The sequence below is a fragment of the Eptatretus burgeri genome, chromosome 12 (assembly GCF_056783735.1).
Source record: "Eptatretus burgeri isolate ZD-2024b chromosome 12, Ebu_testis_v1, whole genome shotgun sequence".
Lineage (NCBI taxonomy): Eukaryota > Metazoa > Chordata > Myxini > Myxiniformes > Myxinidae > Eptatretus > Eptatretus burgeri.
Genome location: NC_140972.1, coordinates 92,359,178 through 92,381,342, shown reverse-complemented (window position 1 = coordinate 92,381,342; position 22,165 = coordinate 92,359,178). Strand labels below are relative to the sequence as shown.

At 43.8% G+C, this 22,165-nt stretch overlaps 1 protein-coding gene across 6 annotated transcripts in view; it reads right to left on the bottom strand.

Moving 5' to 3' along the window:
* Positions 1 to 22,165, bottom strand: part of RALBP1 (ralA binding protein 1) — a 130,973-nt gene that overhangs the window by 30,662 nt on the left and 78,146 nt on the right. For all 6 annotated transcript variants that reach the window (XM_085848873.1, XM_085848868.1, XM_085848872.1 and 3 more), the window contains exons 7-10: positions 15,791 to 15,922; positions 15,402 to 15,512; positions 14,053 to 14,174; positions 2,224 to 2,347 (exon numbers count right to left, since the gene is read on the bottom strand). In XM_085848873.1, coding sequence (XP_085704999.1) covers positions 2,224 to 2,347; positions 14,053 to 14,174; positions 15,402 to 15,512; positions 15,791 to 15,922 — 489 coding nt within the window. The remainder of the gene's footprint in view (positions 1 to 2,223; positions 2,348 to 14,052; positions 14,175 to 15,401; positions 15,513 to 15,790; positions 15,923 to 22,165) is intronic.

The window sequence follows — 22,165 nt, the reverse complement described above, 5'->3', positions numbered from 1 at the left end:
TTAATTATATTATAACCGCACTAGAAATCAAAGTGTCAACATCAGCATTATACCGAAGAAAAAAAAAAAAAAAACGGAGTCTGGAACACTGACGCTAACCATTACCTCGACGTGTTTCGACTTATGAGTAACTTACAAGTATCTTTTGTTGACGTGTGCCAACGATCGCATATCGTGTGTACAACTTATTCCCATCGCATGCGGAACGTGTGAGGCATACGGCAAGTATGTCGTAAAATGTTTAACGCGTTTAAAAGTACAAGACGTACTCCACTTACTACGACGTATGATAGCGTACTTTATTGTTCTATTCACGTATACCAAACTTACCCATACCGTATTCAACGTGCGCCAGCGTTTTACACGCATTTTTCAGAGGTCGGCATACGCTGGCAAGATCGCCAAGGTGTGACTGCGATGTTGACGTTTCCATTTCTCCAGCGGTTATGATTTGAATCATTGTGCGTCAGCCTTTTAATAGGCTACGCCACGAGTTCGTCGGCGATATGTGCAGCGCGCTATGCATAAGGTCGACTATCATTGGGCATAGGTTGTGAACGCCGACAACAGGCTAAGCATTCGTTGGTATAAGTTATCTAGAAGACAACGAAACGTTCTGTGTCCGTTACTAATATGTTATGCATACGACCAACTCGTTATGAATACGTCCGAATCCTTAAAATAACCATCAAAAGTTCAGCGTAAGGCAGCGTTTTACATACATTTTGATACGTTGCCATTGCTGGCTAAAACGTCAAGGTGTGACTGGGCCTTTAGTGACAAAGAAAAAGCTTTGGGATGCCTCATGAGGCAAGAAAAGCTCTCCAACTAGTGATAGACATAGACATAGTTGTAATAGGCATAGTGTTGTGACATGCATATAATGTTTATGTAATACGATATGACAATAAATATCAAAATTTGACAGCTCTACACATTTGCATCTTATTACAATCAGCCATCTCTCACCCTTTATGAGGGAGACACAAAAACGGGCAAAAAATACCAAAATTCAGCAATTTGACCTTGAAATATGACCTTTTGACCTTGAAGATGACCTCAGGTGGCATTAAAAATGACACTATTGAACTCGCCATCCTCAAAAACCCCTATATGGATCCCGAGATCGTGTCTCTAGCCCTTCTAGAAGTCATTTTAGCCCCGGACTCAAGTTAATCCTTCAGACTCAAGTTACAAACCCCGAGCATGGAAGGTTCCAGCCCTTCTCTATAGGAGTCTATGGAATGAATATAAAATTGTGTGCCCCACGACTCTTAAGAAAGTACATGTCAATACCCCTGGAAGCGAAGTGAAAAGTGGGGTTAAGCAATTGGTTCATTTTGTCTGTCCACCGTCTGTCAACAAATATCAGTTTGTGATCGAGTAACAATTTGATTTCAATTCAATGGTGTATTTTAAACATTAGTCGGAAAACAAACCTGGAGTTTGGCAGTACTTTGTCTCTGAAGTCATCCCAATCACACATGCACAGGGAGGAGTGAGATACATACTTTGCTTTGTCTAGTTGCTGGCAGTCAAAAAAATTGAAAGTAATTCCAAACAGGAAACTTACTGTTTTGAAGGATGTCATAAAGGACACAAACAACAGGCATGAATAACTAATGCAACATGTTAAATAAGGTTGTGTGGAAGACCCTGCAGCAATGGTAGTAAACTTCCGAATTTTCCCTACAGCCCTGAAAATCTTTATTTTACTTAAATTGAATTATGTACTTGAATACTGTAGAACACAAATCGCCTTTTAAGCACTTTCAAAAACTTTCCGTTTAGTAGTACTTGGACAAAATGTTACAGCATTTTTTGTCATCATGACCAATCAAATTTTCCGCTCGCAGACCCCACCCATGTCCTTGTTTCTTAAGACTCGGTGGGGTAAGGTGTTTTATGAACTCTCTAGTTGTCAATTTAAAAAAAAAACACTTTGTTTGATAAAAGTCTGACTTGTTACAAAGTCTACAATAAATATCTTCAAAAAATGCTTTTTGATTGTACGAGGCCCCCACTCTACTAACCTTCAGCTCGTACTTGCTTAATGACAGATACAAGGTTGTCATCAAAAATCACCATCATTGAAAGATTAGAAAAATATAGGATGCAAGCTGCAGTGTCCCTCAGACGATTTTTGTCCAAAATGCAGTTCAGCTAATGGGTTTTTATTCTGGTATAACCTGTTTTATTCAGAAACTTCAAAAGAGAAATCACCTCCAGTTCTTCATTCTGGCGCAGAAGTTCCTTCAGAATGAGCTGCAACTCTTCTTCATCTTCACTTTCACTCTCACTTTCTGAGCTCCATTCCTCTGTCTCGCTGCGCACTTGCTGCTGTCGGCTGAGAGAGAAACACAGAATTGTGAAGTTTGTTTTCGACAAGACATTACAGATGAGAATGACAGCTTGATTATGGCCTAGGATGGAAAGGGGTTTCCCACACACGACGTATGTAGGAATTAGGAGTTAAGGGGAAGGGAAAAAATGGAGATGTATGAAACAAAGGAAATGGGCAAATGAATGGGCTGTCACCCCTCCTCACTTGTGGGAGGAAAGAGGGGAAACGGTCAAAAGCCAATGCCATTTTTGCTTACATCTATCTATATATTACTAAAACTCTCATCTTGTATATATGTATGTATGTATGTATGTATGTTCCCGAAATACCGCAAAATGGTACATGATAGCACAAAAATTTTCAGCCCACATTACTCACCATTCTCCCGCGGTGTGCAGTATCAAGTTTCGTTAAAATCAGGCAATTAAAAAATGATTAAAAAATCAATTCCCGATTCAGTCAAGTACTCTTCGGGAGAATCTGATCAATGCAAACAACCTCAGCGGTATAGTTCGCTGGAGCTATCTTTTTTATTTTTCTTGAAATGATTTATTTTTAAAAAAAATCAAACATTTATTAAAGACAAAGAACGATTTATTTTTAAGCATAAAATAAACATCGCCATTTTGATCTAATACTGTTACGAATTTGGAAATCTATCGCACACAACACTCAGGTCCTTTAGCTCAGTTATCTCTGTAAGTATGTGCTTTATAGATAGCTTCCCGTCCCTGGTTTAATGGATAAATCAATGTAAATGCACTGTGATTTATTTTAAGTTAGGAGTTTTATCGAGAGTCTGTAAGAAGAACAACCCTCCTCTGCAAAGAAGAACAACACCCCCGCCCCGAGATTCTGAGACATAAACAGGAATGACCGTTACAAAAAGTATGCTCAGAAAAGAACAACACTCCAGCCCTGAGATTCTGAGATGAAAACAGGAATGACCATTACAAAAAGTATGCTCAGAAAAGAACGACAACTCCCGCGCCGGGATTTTCCCCACGCACTGGAGTGTATGAAGGAAGCTTGCAGCGATGCAGAAAGCGAGGAGACTTGAGGAGAAGCGAAGGGAAGGAAGAAGCGAGGAGGAGCATCATCTCAAGCGACCCATCTCGTTCTAGCTGGGTTCGGTCGTCATCTCGCTGGAGCGCTCGTCTCTGGGAAGCCAGTCTGGTCTGGTCGGCGTCCTCATCCTCCTTCGCCTCCTCTTCCGCGTGATTGCAAACTTGGGCGATCATCTCGTCTCACCTCGGCTGGGTTCCGTTGCGCTGCACCAGTCCTTCGGAGACCGGAGCTCCCGGAAGGAGGGAACGTCCAGTCGCGCGTTTGTGGCCAGGTAGCCAGCCATCCTGGTCCTCAGCCCGACTATCCTCCGGGCTGGAGGTCCAAATAAAGACCTTTCGGTCCAATTATTGGGGTGTGCGTGTGTGTGTGTGTGTGTGTGTGTGTGTGTGTGTGTGTGTGTGTGTGTGTGTGTGTGTGTGTTTGTGGGCCTGTCTACCAAGTAGAAAACTGTTTAAGTGCCTGTGCTGTATATATTTGCATTGCATTATCAATAGGTGGTTTAGTTCTGCCCTTACGTGCTTCCCTCATTCCCCACCTATTGCTTTATAAATAAACCCCCCATTTGTTCAATGTTTTCAGCTCGTTCGCGTCCCTTCTTTCATTGACTGAGCGTATCACGTGTGGGGGAAAATTAGCAAGGCCGTTGTGCCTCCGTGAGGGGAAATCTGGACCGACGGTTCTTGGCGATTAAACCGCTCGGAATCACACACGGCTTAGCGCGCTAAGCGGCTCATTTTCGTACGATTTCCGTCAAGGGTGAAATTCCCCGGTAGTTGGACCACGTGGGTATTTAGGTAAATTGAAGTTGGCAATCGACCCTACCCCACGTGGTCTATCCATTGGCGGATTTCGGTCCTCGAGAGGACCCGTCGACTCCGGACTTATCCGGGGCGATGATCTGAATTCCGGGCGATTGGTCGAGCCGACTTGCGGCTCCATCCAGCGGTTGTGCCTGCGGCCGACGTCCCGGCCCCGCAACAATACTTCCGTGTTCGTTAATAAATAAAATTGTGTTTTGAAGATTATGCACAATAATTTCTTCGACTTTCCTTTTCTCCGTTTTTTTTCTTCACATTGACATGCAATGTCAAGTTTCGTTCAAATCGGGCAACGAAAAAAAATTATGAAAAAAAATCAATTCCCAATTCAGTCAAGTACTCTTCGGGATTGTTTGATAATTGCAAACAACCTCAGTGGTATAGTTCCCTGGAGCTCTCTTGTTGTTGTTTTTTTGAAATGATTTTTTTTTAATCAACCGCTGTTACAACGGGAACCCAACGGGTTCACGGGTCATCTAGTAATATATAAATGTCCCCTGACAATCTCACTACAACTACCTCTTTAACAGCTGTAATTATTCCCACCTTGTGTTTGTTCTGAGAACTCTTTTCAGGATCGTCATTGAGCTCCAGACAGTCACTAACTGTCGTGTGTGTGTGTGTGTGTGTTTTTGATGCAGGTTAACTTTAATATAGCACCAAGGGCTGCCAAGGTTAATACAGGATCATTGGTGTGCAAAAGGGGTTACCTCGACAAATGCCCTGGTGAGGTTTTGCTGAATTGTTAATTTCGTTCTGAAAACTGGAATGCAAAGAGATAGCATGGCAACGTTTTCTCTTCCTGCCATTGAGCTTTTAGGAAAACAAGAATCACTTGCAAAAACATGAAGTTTTGTTCACTCTGTGGCTTCAAATTCAACCAATAACCAGTGGGCTGTCCTATGCCCCAAGTGTACGGGTGTGTTGAGTGAAAGTTCACACACCTAATGTAAGTGACAATATAATTTGACTGTCCAAAGGTTTGCACAGGAGAAACGTTCAATTTGAACAGGGGTAGCATGTATATAAAATGGCTAATGACCACAATTTTAGCTCGAGCGAAGTTGATGATGTGCCATTGTAAATCCCCACACTTCCCACCTCAAACAAAGTTGAAAGATGGCAAAGAATTCCACCAGGAATAACCCAAATAACACATTTTGAGGAATAATTTTTTTTCCGTGTTGATCCCTGTGACCTCAGGTCAGTGAGGTCACCACCCCCTGGGGCATGGACCAGGGGTCAAATGCAAAAGATTGTTACATTCATTCGTCCCCCAATGTTGATTGCAAATACAAAGTTTCATTAAAAAAGTTTTAAAATGTGCCCGTAATTGCATTTTTTGGTATTTGACCTTTTGACCATGCTGCAGGGGCTGGGGCCAAAATGGCACTGCTCTTGTATCTTCTTGCTATGTGGTGATCATAAATACCAAGTTTAGTGAATTTCTGCAAAACCGTTTAGGAGGAGATAGCGTGAAGGACGGACAGACGGAGCAGATTACAATAAACTCGTTTGACTACATGAAATTTAAGGAAAGGAATAGCTTTCGTCCACGTGAGGGAGAGAGCGCTACATCAACAGTTCGTGCTCCAGGTGCTCTTTGTGCTTGTGAACTAGCTTCAGCCCATGGTGCGGTGTCGTAACTCAACAGTTCATTCTGCGGGTGCTCTTTGTGCTTGTGGACTAGCTTCAGCCCACAGTGCGGTGTCGTAAATGAACAGTTCATACTGCAGGTGCTCTTTGTGCTTGTGGACTAGTTTCAGCCCATGTTGCGATGGAACAAGAGCAGTACATCAACAGTTCATGCTGCAGGTGCTCTTTGTGCTTGGGGACTAGCTTCAGCCCACAGTGCGGTGGAGAGAGAGCGGTACATCAACAATTCGTGCTGTGTGTGCTCTTTGTGCTTGTGGACTAACTTCAGCCCATGGTGCGGTGGAGAAAATCAACAATTCGTACTGCGGGTGCTCTTTTTGCCTTTGGACTCGGCGAGCGTGATGAGGGTTGAACCAAGTGATCTTTGAACTGTGATTTTTGTGATTTTATGAGTTGTATGAGAGAATTGAGTGACTTTTGTGAAAAGCATTTACTTGTAAGGTGAAGAAGCATAAACTTAATGTATTAAGGAGAGCGGGGATAGCGAGACATAAAGAAGCGGAGGGGTGGGGGGGGGGAAGAAGAGGAAAGGGAGTGAGTGGGATGGGGATACAGAGCGAGTGGAGAGAGAGCAGTGTGTGCGGTGCGCGCACACAAGATTATGATAACAAGCTCGGGAAATAGGTCCAGCAGGTCAGCCCAGGCAGCACTGTTGATTGATGACCTGAGCGCCTCAAACTGATCAAGATGGTACCGGCTATGCCAGGTGGGCAACGGCTCAGAAGTGAGGTCAGGCGAGGTAGTTTGAATGTGGGATCAGTTGGGGGGGGAGGGGGGAAGGGGAGAGGAGTCAAGGTGGTGGAGATGATACAGAGAAGAAGGTTGGAAGTGTTGTGGGTGCAGGAGTCCAAATGGAGCAAGGAGGCAGAGCAAGGATGTTGGTAGGAGGATACAAGTTGTTACACATGGATGGGGATGGAAGGAGTACTGGCAAGGGAATAATAGTATCGGAAGAGATCAGCAAGCAGGTGGTCAGAATGGAAAGAGGGAAGGGACGGATAGTTATGGCATGGTTGGTGGTACAAAGGCAAATGGTGTGTGTTATGTCGGTATATGGGCCAGAAACGGGAGGAATGTGGCAGAGAAGCAGGAATTCAGGGACGTACTGGAGAGGATGATGGGAATGGTTGAGCTGGACGTGATGCTGTGCATGGCGAGGGACTTAACTCGCATATCGGAGTTGCGGAGCGGGGTGAAGAGGAATGTTTTGGTAAATTTGGGTGGGAATGAGGAATGGAGAGGGGCAAGAGCTGATGGAGCTGGTGGTGAGGAATGGGATGGCCTGAGCTGGATAATTATTTCAAAAGTGGGAAAGCCACAAGATTACCTGTATGAGTGAACAACATAGAACAGAATTGGATTTGGTGGTGGAGAGTTAAGGATTGTAAGGTAGTGGCGGGAGAGCATGCACAAGCCATCACAAGCTTGTGGTGTTTGTGGTACGGATGGAGAAAAAGAGGGAGGTTATGAGCAGGGGTCGGAAGATTATTACATGGGGATAGGGGGAGAGAGTACAAGGACTATGACGTCATCATACAAGTACAAGGAGAGGTTAAGGGCTAGGTATGAGAAACTTCACGAATAAGAAGGTTTTGAGGAGTGGAGGAGGTATGGAGAGGCGTAGAGGGGAATTGCAGAAGTTTTGTTTGGAACAACGTCAGGAAAAGGGTGCATCGTCGAGGAATAGAAACCAAGTATGTTGGACAGAGGAGGTAGCAAAGGCAGTTGGTGAAAAGGAGGAGGTTGGGAAGAGGATAGAGAAGATCAAGTATAGGGGGAGGCAGCCAGATGCAAGGTTGCTGCACCTGTATGGGCAGAAGATGAAAGCAGCAAGGAGAGCTGTCGATAAGGCAAAGAATGATATGGAAGAGGATGGTGGGAGGAAGATGATATATAAATTGGCACGTGACACAGGTGAGGATGGTAAGGACATGAAGGGGTGGGGGGCGGTGATTAATGATTGTGGCAGGAAGCTGGTGAGAGAGGGGGGCAACATTGAAGGTGTGGGATGGATATTTCAAAGAGCTTTTTCTTCTTCGTGTGCAGCCTGTGGCTGCTGGTTGCATCAACGGTTGAGGGTGTAACTGTGCCGCTGATGCAATGCTCCTATTACCAGTACAATGGTACTCATTTTGCCAACCTCAAAAGGATGACAGGCTGAGTCAACCCGACCTGGTGTTAATTCAGCAGCTGACAGGGCTCAAACTCAGGACCCAAAGATCCAAAGCCAGCCACCTTAATCATCAAGCCAACACCAGGCTTTATTTAAAAGAGCTGTTGAACCAGGAAGGAAGCAACGGCGAGCTGGAGTTACCCTGTTATGTTGAGGGAAAAGTGGAGTTGGTGAGATCACAGAGGAGGAAGTGTGGAGGCAATGGAGAGGATGAAGAAAGGAAGAGCGCCAGGCATTGATGAGGTGTGTCCAGAGATGATAATTGCAGCGGGAGAAGTCAGAGTCAGTTGGATGAAGAGGCTGTTGAGAATATATGTATGAGAGGGGGTTCAATTCTGGAGAAGTGGAGGACAGGATTAATTGTGCCAATATGGAAGGGGAAGGGTGATGTTTAAGATCTGGGGAAATACGGGGGCAACATGCTCCTAAAGTTACATCATGAAGGTGCTGGAGAGGACTCTGGGTGGGCGGATAAGGAAGATTGTGGAGATGGAGATCGGAGAAGAGCAGCAGAGGTTTAGAAGGGTAGTGGGATAACGGGTAGGATGCTCACACTGAGACAACTGGTGGAGAAGAGGTTGGCGTTGCAAGGTGAGATGGCATTGGGATTTGTGGACCTGGAGAAGGCCAACGACACTGTCCCATAGGAGATGGTGATGGTGACAATGAGACGGATGGGAGTGCCAGAAGCAGAAGTTAGGTTGGTGGAAGGGATGTGCAAGGGAAAGAAGGGAAGAGTTTTGGTTTTGTCCTGGTATGTCTGAGGAGTTCAGTGTGAACATTGGTTTGAAGTGGGGAAGCACCCTCAGCCCACTCATGTTTATCATGGTGATAGAGCTATTAGGCAGGAAGGTGAGCTTGAAGGGTATTATGAGGAAGATGCTCGATGCAGATGATTTGGCTCTTGTGATGGAGAGTGGGCGGGAGATACAGGAAGTTCTGGGGGAGTAAAAGGAGGTATTTGGGAAGCCTGGGCTGAAGATGAGTATGGAGAAGACTGGGGATGTGGGTCAGATAGCTCCCTTTATGGTCTGGAGATGATGGCACTGATGGAGAGACAACAACAGAAGCTGCAGTTTTGCGAGAACAACTGGGTCAGGAGGATTGCTGGAGTGAAGAGGGTCGATAGAAGGAGGACGGATGAACTGAGGGAGGAAATTGGTGTGCAGATGAGCTGATGGGGAGGTTGGTGAAATTCTGGCTGAGAGGGGCTAACTAGACACTTGGTGCAGATGGGGGAAGAGAGAATGGACAAAGAGCAGATAGGTTGAGGGAGCAAGGTAGGAGTAAAAGAGCTGGACTGCGTTTGAGATGGGAGAATTGTGTGAGGAGGAATATCCGAAAGGTAGGGGTGATTGGAGAGTGGACAGAGATGGCTGAGGACAGAGGGAGGTGGAGGAATATCATTGTGAAGGAAGGGCAGAAGCTTGGTATCATTGGAACTCACCCCTTATAAAAGGAAGAGGATGAGAAGAAGAAGGTGTGTATATTGGTTGTGTATGTAGACAGCGGGGCGACTCCACATTTTAATATCTTAACTGCGAGTCCACGTTCTACAGTACTTACCCTCGGATATGCGTCGTTTGTTTCCTCTTTTTGGCATTTACATTAGGGCGACTTTGGGCATAGTCAAGCAAATGGTATCACGTTAGGTCAGGCAGTCAATGGACTGCCACTGGTAACTGGTCCTTTCATGAGATGTATTAATTCCCACAATATGGAATGTTAAACAATCGAGGGCAAGGACAAGTTGTTAAAACAAATGAAAATAAGTGTTTTTTTGCCTTTAAAAAAATCATCAGAAGAAAAACGTGTTGCATCACACACTCATTACAGCTCCACTCTGCAATTCCATCATGACAGCATTCTTATAGTTTGTATATATTGTCGAAGCTCGTATGAGAGCTAACACACAACGCACAACAAGGGTGGCAGGAGACAAGAGGGGTGGGAGAGGGAGGACAAAACAGTGGGGAACAGAGACATTAGGAGATCTGTGGAAGGGAGAGGGATGGGGTGGGGAACATGGGGTATATAAGATGGACACCACAGGAACTTTCAGGAAGGAAAGCAGGGAATTTGAAGGAGGTGGGTTTGGGGTGGATTAACGGGGGTAGAAAAGATCGTGGTTTTTGGATGGGGGCGATAAGAGGTGGTGGTGAACAGCTCTTTGGAAGGCCTGGAGAGAAGAATGGGATTGAAGAGTATGTGGAAGTTTGTTCCAAAGGCAGGAAAAAAAAGAGGAATGAAAGAGAGAAGGTGAGAAGTTATTCGTGATTTTGGTAGTTTCACCAGTAGGGGGTTGCGGCGGACCTTGAGCATCCTGCGGAAATATGGGGGTGGGGGGGGACATATCGCAGATAGAGCAGGGGGGGGGGCGAGACCGGAGAGGAGACGGTAGAAGACAGAAAGGCCACCGACCTGCCTGCCGTGAGAGTGAGACCGCCAAGGACTCAGCATTACCGCAGGAGATACCAATGATCCCAAATGTCTTGGTTTCCACAGCATGAAGCCGAGAAAGGTGAGAGGCGGGAGCACCAGCCCAGTGGGGAGAGTAGTACTCCATCAGGCTGTGGACGAAAGCTTTGTATGTGGTCAGGAGCTCAGGTGGGCGGAGGAAGGACTTTACACGACGGAGGATTTCCAGTCGGTGACTGGCTTTGGAGGCGAGGTTGGAAATGTGGCTTTCCCAGGAAAGATCATGGCAGATAGTGAGACCCAAAAGCTTGAATGAAAGGACTTCTTCCAGAGGATTTTTGAGAAAGTAGATGTGGGGGGTGGGGGGGGGTTCTAAACGGTCCTTTCGGAGAGGCATCGTGAGAGTGTGAGATTTATTTCTTTAAAATCAGATAAGCAATTGACCATCACCACTCTGGATGGAATCAACAAATTGTTGATCAAAGCATGGTAATTGTTGAGGGAAACAAGGAGAAACTGATGTTTCATGCTTTAACTCTTCCTTCAACGTTCTGTTGATCCCATCCATTGTTCTACCTGTCCGCAGACACAGAACGACACGAGCCTTCATGATTACCTCCACCACTGAAGGTCGCTGGAGGTTATGTTTTCACCCCTGTTTGTTTGCCTGCCTGTCTGTCTGTCTGTCTGTGAGCACGATAACTCAAAAAGTTGTGGACATGTTATGACAAAACGAGGTGGACGAGCTGGTTAAGTGACAAGAACAAGCTGATTTCATTTTGGTTAAGGTATGGATGCAGATGCGGCCTATCAATGGGATACAAAATGTTAAATGTTCTGCCTGGCAGAGGTATGCGCTCAACCCAGTGCCGTTCAAGTGATGTGATGTGTCCTCCCCCCCCCCCCCCCATTCTACTGAAATTCCTCGCTTACCTGTGAATTGGTAAAATAATATAAATATTCTTGCGATCTGTTATTTTCTTGCACAAGGGTGCGTAGAAATATGCCATATCTTTTGAATATGTCATATTTAAAGAAATATTTATATATGTGACACCAAAGACAATATCTGTCTTTGTTGTTGCATATAAATTCATGTCTCCAAGGCAGAAAACATATTTTTGGCTTCTGCATGAAGACAGCTGCTTGCTCGCCTGCCTGCCTCATCGGCTATCTCGGTACGTTGCATCCCATATCCTGACACATGTACAGCTATCGTTGATTGCCTGCACATCTCTCCTATTCCCCGTTATATATATATTCTCACATCACATGTACGAGTGCTAAGACATGGGGTGTAAAATTCACGTTTATCGGCAAACTTACACCTTTTTCTGTTTTAAAATGGGCTTTCATTTAAGTGCCATTCTTGGCCATATCAGAATGACATAAATCAATTATATTGACAATATTCGGTAACTCTTCAGAAATCCAATACGCTAAAGCTCCATGACAATGGGCCTTCGATCGATGTGAAGAAAAGAAATGCTCCCTCCATGTATCTCGGGGTGTTTAAGAATGTATCATTGAGCTAACCACAAGTTACGTTCCTTGTATGTTCATTCGGTTTCATATGTTATACTCGTGCTTTTTCTGACCATGCTCAGCCACAGACGCACTCTTAAAATTCTTCACATCAGCAATTAGCAATGCCCTCCTATCAGCGAACTTGAATTATTTAATGAAGAAAGAAAAAACCTGTCTGAACCTCAATTGAATGGCACCGTTTGGAATAAAGGGAGCGTTTGAGATGTGCAATGCTCCAATTCGATTCATCATTGTGCCAATAACCAAATCCAATATCAGTCAAGTTTCTCACAACCTACAGAACCTAAAAAGGACCGATGGGTTTGCTGCATTCAGCCATTCCTGCCTCTCTGACTTATCGACGAGGTGCCCAGTGCGGACACAGGATGCCAATCTGTATTACCCTCGACGAAGGAGAGGGTATTGCATTTGGGTCCGTTTGTCCATCTGTCTGTTTGACTGCACAAAACTTTTGTGTTTTTCTCTGCAACCGCTTGTCGGATTGAGACGATATTTTCACCATTGGTGAGACTACTCATGTAGAATGTTTTCATGACAATCATGATGTCATAGGTCACGTAGTGTGGCAGCCATGTTTGAAAAATGGAAAACCCTTGGACCTCTATCTCTGAAACTGCACCAAGGAAAAAATTGAAACGTGGCACATCGCAAGTACTCATGGGGAATGAGTGTGATAAAATGGTCCACGATTTTTTCTTAATGACGTCATCGGTCACGTGATTTGGCAACCATCTTTTTATTTTTTTTTTAAGCCTTCCAAAATCTTCTTCGCTGAAATGGCTGAACATATCGAGGCAAAACTTTACACATATGACAGCCTATCCATGAGGAACAAAAGGTTCAAACACATGATGTCATCGGTCACATGGTTTGGCAGTCATATTGGATTTCCCTGAAACATCTCCAGGACAGCTGGGCAGATTGAGGGGAAACTTCACGTAAATGTTCCCCAAGGTGTGCGTGTACAGGTTTGTTGAGGAATAATGTCACATGGTTTGGCAGCCATATTGGATTTAAGAAAAATATTAAATAATGTTTTCTCTGGAACCGCTTAATCAATCGACGTGAAACTTCACAACTGTTATCTAGTGGTGATGGGGAAGACATGTTTTAAATTTTAACTTAATCGGACACATGGTCTGGCAGCCAGAATTTTTCAATTTTTTGATCTGGGTTTTTAAAAATCATTATTATTTTTTTGAATAAGGCTCGCTTGGCTGTGCCTGGATGGGTTTGAGGGGAGAGGAGCAGCAGCTGAAATGCGAATCCTATCCAGGGTCCTCCTGATGATGTCATCATTGCTTTTTGCTTGTTTGGGTTCCTTCTGATTGCTCCAATGCAGCAATGTTCCTATTTGGTCTTCCATTTCATCTGAATTTAATTTATTTTAATCCCATTCTAAATTCAATTGCAAAATCATAAAAAAACGTAATGGGTCAGGTGTCCGACCAAAGCGGGGTTGCATCAAAGCGAGATGTCTTGGTACTCAGTCATCACTGCCAGCAGTTTTCAAGTGGCAGCTGTAATTGTCTCTTATTAAGCAACACACCAGTACACAAACACCACACAAAATACACCACACAAAACATGCCCTGGCAAAGGTCTGCAATCTCTGATTGCTCTTTTTCTTGTTTGATTTTTTATGGGCAGGCTTAAACTTAGTTATACTTCACTCAATCTTTCAAGAAATGGTTGCAATGACTTGTCATGCATTTCAGTCTCTTACCCTACCAAACCCTTCCCATGAATATCAAAGAGGACAGCATCAGAATTGCACGAATTAAATAAAGCAACACTCTAATCATCTAACATTAATCGTTATACTCTGTTCCCACTTCCTGCTCTCATTGCTCACCATCCCACACAACAACGATTCGTGCACATCAGAACTTACAAGGGTCAACATAAACGCAGATTGGAATGTCATAGCACCAATTAAGTAGAAAAATGAATTAATATTGGTTTACAATCAACTTGGGGAAAAAATAGCCACAGATTGTGGGGTTAAAGGGACAACAGAATCTCACCTCTGGATTTCAACGATCTCTGTTTGCAACCACTCAATCTCTTCCTTTTCAGCCGCAATTTTTCTGCGCAAAAGCTGCTCCATTGCCAACAACTCCTCCTGTTCAGTGAGCACCTCATCTTCCTAGAATAACAAACAAGGCCGTCAGTCGAAGCAAGGAGCCTCTCACGTCTGTTGTTTCCTGACAGACAAATGCTCAAGCGAAGAAGGTAGGTGACTCCCCCCACACCCCCTCTCCCTCCCCATGTCAGCAATTATATATGATATTGGGCCCGCTTGGCAACTGCTGTTAAAGCCAGTCACGTTGCTTAGCCGTGAGACATAAAATGCAATGATCTGTATCTGTATTGTGGCTCCAAACACCTCAAGATAAGCGAGGCAAGACATGCTCGGCATCATTGCAAAATTAGCGGTGAAAGATACCAAACTTGTCATGCTGAGGATGTGGATCAGAGTTACACAGCACATGACTGGACAGGCTTCATTTGTCAAACAATGATATCATCGATCTTCCCTCATACCCCACCACCAACACGCTGCCCCCTCTTCCCCAGGAATGATCAGAAACACGGACTGGACAGTCGTTGCTCAAACCTGTCCTCACGCGGGCGTTTGCAAAATGCAACTCATTATCCAAAACGCAAAAACAAAACATTACATCACCTTGTTGTACTGATGTGGTATGCAATTTAATTTACATTCTTGTCATCACAACATTGTTTGCCTTGCATAACAATCATGGAACTGACTGCGGTTTTACACGGCATTTTGTGGCCATTTCCTGGTGTCGAATTCCAAATTTGTTTCATGACCATTCTAACAGGCCCTCCGTGCTTTTTTGCTGCAAGCCTTCCAAACGCTTTGAAGGCAATAAATTCAATATCCATCGTACCGTACCTTGTGTTGAAGGTTAGTGCTGTCAGCTGTGCACCAATCATTAATTTCATGACACGCCAAATAAATCGGACATTTGATGGCGTGTTGAGTTCGCTTGGTGGTAAAGAGAAAACAATCATTCCAAACAGCCAAAAGGATTGCTTTCACCACCATAACAGTTGTTTCGTCAACCATGTATACACTTGACATGATAATAATTTGACTTTGGTGGCAATGTTATCAACCAAACGAATATTTTTTTTTTTTCAGGGAAGCAAGATTTTTTAACCGATTATACTGTACACCATCAGTAACTTAATTCCTTTCATTGCCAAACACACTTGTCAGGATTTTCAACAAAAGGTCACAAAAAAACCCCCCAAAAAAACCCGCTCATTTGCATCCAACTCCCTCATTACTAGATTTTCCACATTTTCATCTAAAACTTGTACTTGCAAAATCACACAAACATACCTGTGCAAGCAAGATGTTGATAACCTCTTCTTCGTTGTCAGTCATTTCATCCTTTGACACATCCTCCTTGGACAAGCTTGCAATCTCCTGAGCAATTTTCTGTTCGCTGTCCTGGGGCATACAGGGTCAAGGGCACAGTGGTTGCATAGAGGGTCGAGGGCACGGTGGTTGCATAGAGGGCCGAGGGCACGAGGGATGCATGGAGGGTCGAGGGCACGGCGGTTGCATAGAGGGTCGAGGGTGCGGTGGTGGCAGAGACGACGCACACAGACGGACAAACAGGAAGCAAAACAAATAAGAATTCCCTTGTTCTCGGCACAATCACCTGCAAATTGTCTCAACCCATTCCTCTGCCAAAAAAGGCGTCCTTGATGTCAGCTCGGGCCTACCTGCCGTTTGACTTCCCGGAGCTTGCGTTTGAGTGCAGTGAGGATTCGCTGTACTTCCCACAGGCGCTCCTCCTTGCTCGGATCCTTGACACCTCCCTGAAGGTCGTGGTGAAGTCTGTTTAAGAGAAACTCCTACAGCGCCGTAGAAAAGAAATGCATGTTAGATTTTTTTTAAATCGCTGCTTCGGCGATTTGCCAACAATGATAATGCACATAAGTTGAAATTTCACAAAAATGATATTCGGATGCGATTTCAGGTTTACATACAGGATGATACCAAAAAGAAAACAAACAAACAAAAACAAAAAAACTGGTACCGATCTTATACCTCCAATAACATCCTCCATTACTGATATCATTTTACTTTTTGATGACACGCAAAGTGGAGTTCATGCATCTTTTCAACATGCTGTGCAACTAAGAAAAATCATTCTCAGTCTAAATCTACCTGAGAACGAAATTCTTCAAGAAGACTCAAATCAAGTTCACGGTTAGATGGTCAAGGACAACATATACTGAGGAAGGCCACGATCCATAGATGATCTCAAAACAGCACTAACTGACTAAATCCGTTCAATCACTGCAGCTGAACATGTCAGAGTATGAAACAATTTTTTCCGGCGAACCCAAGTGTGCCTGCAGGGTAGAGGCTGACATCTGGAGTATGGTAAAGAATTACGAATTACCACTAAACTCAATAAAAATCAACGACATCTGAACCTTTCATCTACTCTCCCTATCAAGGCTGGAGTGCCCCAAGGCAGTGTTGTTCCTGATGTTCATCAATGATCTCTCTGACTCTCTGGAAAATCATATATATATATATGTATATATATATATAATTTGTTGATGACTACATTCTCTGCCATGACATCTCTCATCCTTCAGATAGGCAGGTTGCAGCCTCTTCCTTGTCTTCAGACCTTGAAAAAAAAAAATCACAATCTGGTCAAACACTTGGAATATGTCTTTCAATCCTGACAAATCTCACACTCTCACTATCTCTCTCCGAAAAGAATCTCTGGCAAACCCTCCTATCTACTTTCTTAACAATCCTCTTGGAAATTCAGTCATTCAAACTCCTGGGTCTCACTATCAGCCATGATCATTCTTGGGCAAACCAGATTTCATTGTTGGTCTCCAAAAGGTAGCCGCGGAGTGGACATCCTCCGTCATACAAAGTCCTTCCTTGGCACACCTGAACTCTAATCCACCTGCAATGATTTAATCTGCACCTTGATGGAGTACTGCACTCCCTTCTGGGCTGACTCCCCTGCCTCACATCTTGCTCAGCTTGACACTGTGGAAACCAAGGCCTTTAAGATTATTGGAATCTCCCACAATTAAGTTTAGTCAATGGGATTATTACTTCGCCATCGCAGACAGGTTGGTGATCTCTGTCTTTGACTGCCTCCTTTCTAGTCCTGCATCATCTGCTCTTTTTGTGCTTTGTCCCATTAGGTTTCTGCAGGGCTCATATGGTCCACCATCAACTCCCTTCTGCTGAAAGTATGGAGGTGAGCAGTTATCCTGGATTTTTACACTTATTTGTTCATCTATTCACTATTGTCTCACCTGTGGAACCAACTTCCACATCCTCTTCAGTCTCATTCTTCCCTCCAGGTCTTCAAGATAGGTGTTCACCATCCCAGATCATCCCCAATCCAAAACGATATTATCTACCCTTGTCAAGCCCTCCCCCCCCCCACTCCCACTACCTCAATCCCTCCTCCTTACAAATTCCCAGTTCTTCCTTCCTGAGACTTTCTGTATACATCTTGTCCACCCCATGCGTCATGTTGTCCAGCCCATTATGCATCCTCTCCTGACTCCAATTCCTCCCCACCCCATTGTTTGTCTAAGTCTCTCTCTACCTTGGTCCTTAACTCTGCTTTTAGTGTTCCACATCCCCCTCTCTCTCTCTGCTGTCCCTTTTTGTGCTGTTAGGTCCTTATCCATTCAGTGTACCAGCTCTTCCATGAGCCTCGACTCTGTATACAAAAACAAACAAACTGTTCATTCCGGCGGATGTATGATGTGCACAACGGAGTGCCATTCTAGTTCTAATTTTTGAACATGAACAATTATTTGTACTGTCTAGCAAACTGCAATCAAAACCCATGCCCACTTGCTTCTGCTACTTTCCCATACATCCCAATTGGTGAGAGTGAAATTGGAGTTTCCTGTCATTCATGATGACGATGATGATAAGGATAAACAACAAAAATAAAAAATAAAAATCACCAGAAAGAAAATATTTTGTTGATTAACTCTGGAAATGGAGATCAAATAGTCATTGAGGGAGTGAGGTGGGAATGGACAGGCATCTCCATAGAGAACACAGCTACGATAGAGGCTTGTATTACACTTACTTCCTGTCGAATGACCCAGTTTATCCGAATAGCTTTCTGCACTTTTTAGCGTACCTTGTTATCAAATATTGCAGCTACATAGAACCTCTTCAAAAGAAATATGGTGAATCGAGGTCAATAGACAGGAAGCCTTGATCAGTTTCCATATGATAGTGCCAGAATATTAGTCTGACCAGAAGGATTTTAGGGAAGGTGATGCCACGTGATTTTTTTTTATGCACTTGATTTTTTAATAGCGATTAAAACCTGATTGCCAAGCTCACAGTGGTCGTGCTTGGTGCTCAAAGATATTGAAAGAAAATGTTTGTTGTTGTTCATCTTTCGGCTGCTCCCGTTAGGGGTCGCCACAGCGGATCATCCGTTATGATCCGCATACTGATTTGGCACAGGTTTTACGCCGGATGCCCTTCCTGACGCAACCCTGGTCGCCTCTTACGACACAGGGATCAGGATTTGGGTTTCGCCATGATTCCGGGCTGCTCTACACCCTGCCCAGTGCAGAGCCCCCGTCCTCAAGCGATCCTCCAACCCAAGCCTCCGAGTAGCCGGATTGCAGGCGCACGCCACTACGCCCGGTATTGAAAGAAAATGTTTAACCTTTGTAATTATAGATCTCTTATACAAATGAACTGTGGTTGGTGTGATCAGCATCTTGTCCACCTTTACATGACCATACTGTATTCTCACTCCACTGTAATTTGATGTGGACTTGAAAGAACACACCATGCTTCTGTTTGTAAAACAGGTAAGCACAAGTGGCCACCATACTCATCCTCATTTCTACTTGACTGCAATCTCGTTTGTACTTCCAAAATCACATCGTTTCTGTTTGACAAAAAAAAAGAAAAAAAATAATAATAAAAAGGATAGAGACTAAGGGGAAGACAAAGAAGGCGAAGAACAAGACCAATAATAATAAGAAGAGCCAATCCTTTCGCATCTTCAGATGCATAAGGCTGCCGAGGCAGTTTTCCTTAGCTCGGGAGTACGAGATCCTGGATGGGTCGCCACTCCGATGCCCAATATCATAAAATGGGACAAAAAGTTAATAAAGCGATCCAATAAATTCCCATCCCTCCAAAATTTATGTCTGTCCTATTCTGAGTTCAAAAAACAATATTTTACTGCTTGCCGATTTGAGTACATCGTGATATATAAAGAATGGAGCAGAGCAATACAAACAAAAAAAAAATTAATTAAAAAAAACCCCAGCAGTACACTACTGCATTTGATTATTTATACACACACACACACACACACACACACACACACACACACACACACACACACACACACACACACACACACACACACACACACACACACACACACACACACACACACACACACACACACACCTGAACTGCATTACAGTAAACAGACCATACTGGGTCTAATTCCTCTTTCACATCATTGACAAATAATAATGTGGAAAAGCGAGTGCACGAGCTATTTAGGAAACGATACAGAAGAAGCTGCAGGCTGACGAATTTAAAGCTTGGGTTGGGGTGAATATTACTGCTCTGATTAGTGAAGCCATGAAGACATTCACCTTGGGGGTTAGTGTTGCATTTGTGCTCTTAATCTTGTGAGTAAGTGCTGGCTCGAATGTTTGGGTTTGGGTCTCATTCTAATTTTCCACTTTCCTAGTTCCCCTTCGGCTGACAGGATGAATGAGAGGTCCGCACACTCGCCTCTAAGCTGTCTAGACCGAGTTTGAAGTCCAACCCAATATAAACGGTGATTCTGGTGTTTCACATGCAGGGTTATTCATCAATGTGTGTGCCGTCCCTTGGATGGACGTTAAACGGGTGTCCAGTCTGCGGCATTAGTTGGTGGACATTAAGGATCTCACGATGTCCTCCTTGAAGAGTAGGCGAGCTATGGCACCCTGAACAAATTACAAATTCTTGCGCCAACCTCACATTCCCCCTGTCCCAAGGGAACAGAGTGCAAAAAGGGGTCAACCCCCAAAGGGATCGCTCCTCACTTTAGCCAGGCATGAGTAGTAGTAGTAGTAGTAGTAGTAGTAGTAGTAGTAGTAGTAGTAGTAGTAGTAGTAGTAGAAGTAGTGGTTGTCATAATCATCATAATAGCTGTACCCCTCATATCTAATGTTGCACTTATTTTCAGAAGATAATTTATTACCTCCACTACCGAAGGTAATGTATTAACCCCTGTTTGTGTGTTACTTGTGAAATGGAAGATTCTCAAGTAGATTGGTTGGTCTGGTCTGTTATTAGTCCCCTTCCAGTTTTACCAGAGGGGACTATAGGTTTTGTCCGTCCATCTGTCATCTATCCGTCCGTCCGTCCATGGTTTATCGGACTATTTTTTAACATATTTAACTGAAACTTGGTACATGACTTCATTATAAGTTACAGAACAAGTACGAGTTTCAGGATGTTCCGTCAATTTTCCACAGTTATGCCCTTTCGGACTTAGAAAATATCACATATTATACATGGGTCAGTGTTTAGCTGCCCTGACTCCACCCCACTGATTTACACCCATCGGCTGAACAGCTGACCTGACTCCACACCAATAAAATCATGTGCCGACATGAAAATGAAACAGCACAGATCGGCAGGCCTCAAGCCTGAGTGTTGTCATTGGCCCAGTGTAATTGGAATTATCCCAGGTATATAACCACGATGTATTAGATATGCACATAAGCCGTATGCATGTTTCTGCTTCACACGATTCATGCATGTACATTACGTTATTCGCCCATCTCCCACGCAATGGAAAATGGGGTTTTGCAATCACGTGCGTGTGTGTGTGTGTGTGTGTGTGTGTGTGTGTGTGTGTGTGTGTGTGTGTGTGTGTGTGTCCAGGCCGTAACTTTTATACCATTTGAGCTTTTCCCATCAAATTTTCAACAAAGCTTTATTATGATAATATAGAAAAGCCAAATTAATAATTTCATCAAAAGGTCAAAGGTCAGTGTCATGATGTGGAAGAGAGGCAGGCCCTACGTTTGAGCAGAGGAAAGTCTCACGTGGAACAGAGGCAGGTCCCATGTGACAAAATATATTCTCCCCAACATATTGGGAGAAAATGAATATACCCCAGCATATGAATATATTCTCTCCCCAGCACAGTACCATAATTACCATAGATACCTTGCATACCCAAGGGTGTTAGAAGTGTGGTGGGGGAGCATGTGCCCTCCATAAAATATTAGTAGTGAGACAAAATGATTTTTGTGGGGTGGGGGGGGAGGCAGGGATATGGAACATCTCTCCCCCCAAAATAAAATAAAACAATTAATAATAACAAGGAGAAGGAAGTAGAAAGAGAGAGAGAGCAATAAAAAGAAAATACAGGAAGAGAAATACAAAATTCTTCACGAAGTAGCTTGAGTTTTGAAAGGCTCTCTTAATACAAGGAAGTCGTTATTTTACCCCACGTAAACAAAGCAGAAAGCAGCGTGAAGTAATTGGTTCATGTCCATCCATCAGTCCATCTGCCTGTCTGCAAGCATCAGTTTATGATTGAGGAACAACTCATTTTAATTCAATGTTAGATTTCGATCAAGAATCGGAACATGAAGAGGAAGACAAGTTTGCCGTTTAACCGTACCATAGCTCTGAATGTGATCATTTTTCAATGATCGTTAAAATCATTTCATTAAAATTGATTGTATATACCCTACCTGAACAATGCTCGGGGTAACATGTTCTATGAACTCAAGTTTAAATAATAAAATGAGCACCATTTTCCTGATGAAAAGTGACCATTTTGTCAGGAAGAGGAGGCACCCTTATCACAGGGAAAAGGCACCTTTTGGTGAAAAAGGACACCTTTATGTTATGAAAAATGCTTTTTAAATGTTTTTTTTGCCCCCCCCACCCTCACCCCACCCCCTCCCAATGCTAAAATGCTTCTGGCACATCTGTGCATACCATCATACGAATCCTCACGGGGAAACTGCATTCTCGCGTCCTGAAAAACCACAACGAGTTACTGCTCGATTGTTCTCGTTCTAAAAAAAATAAAA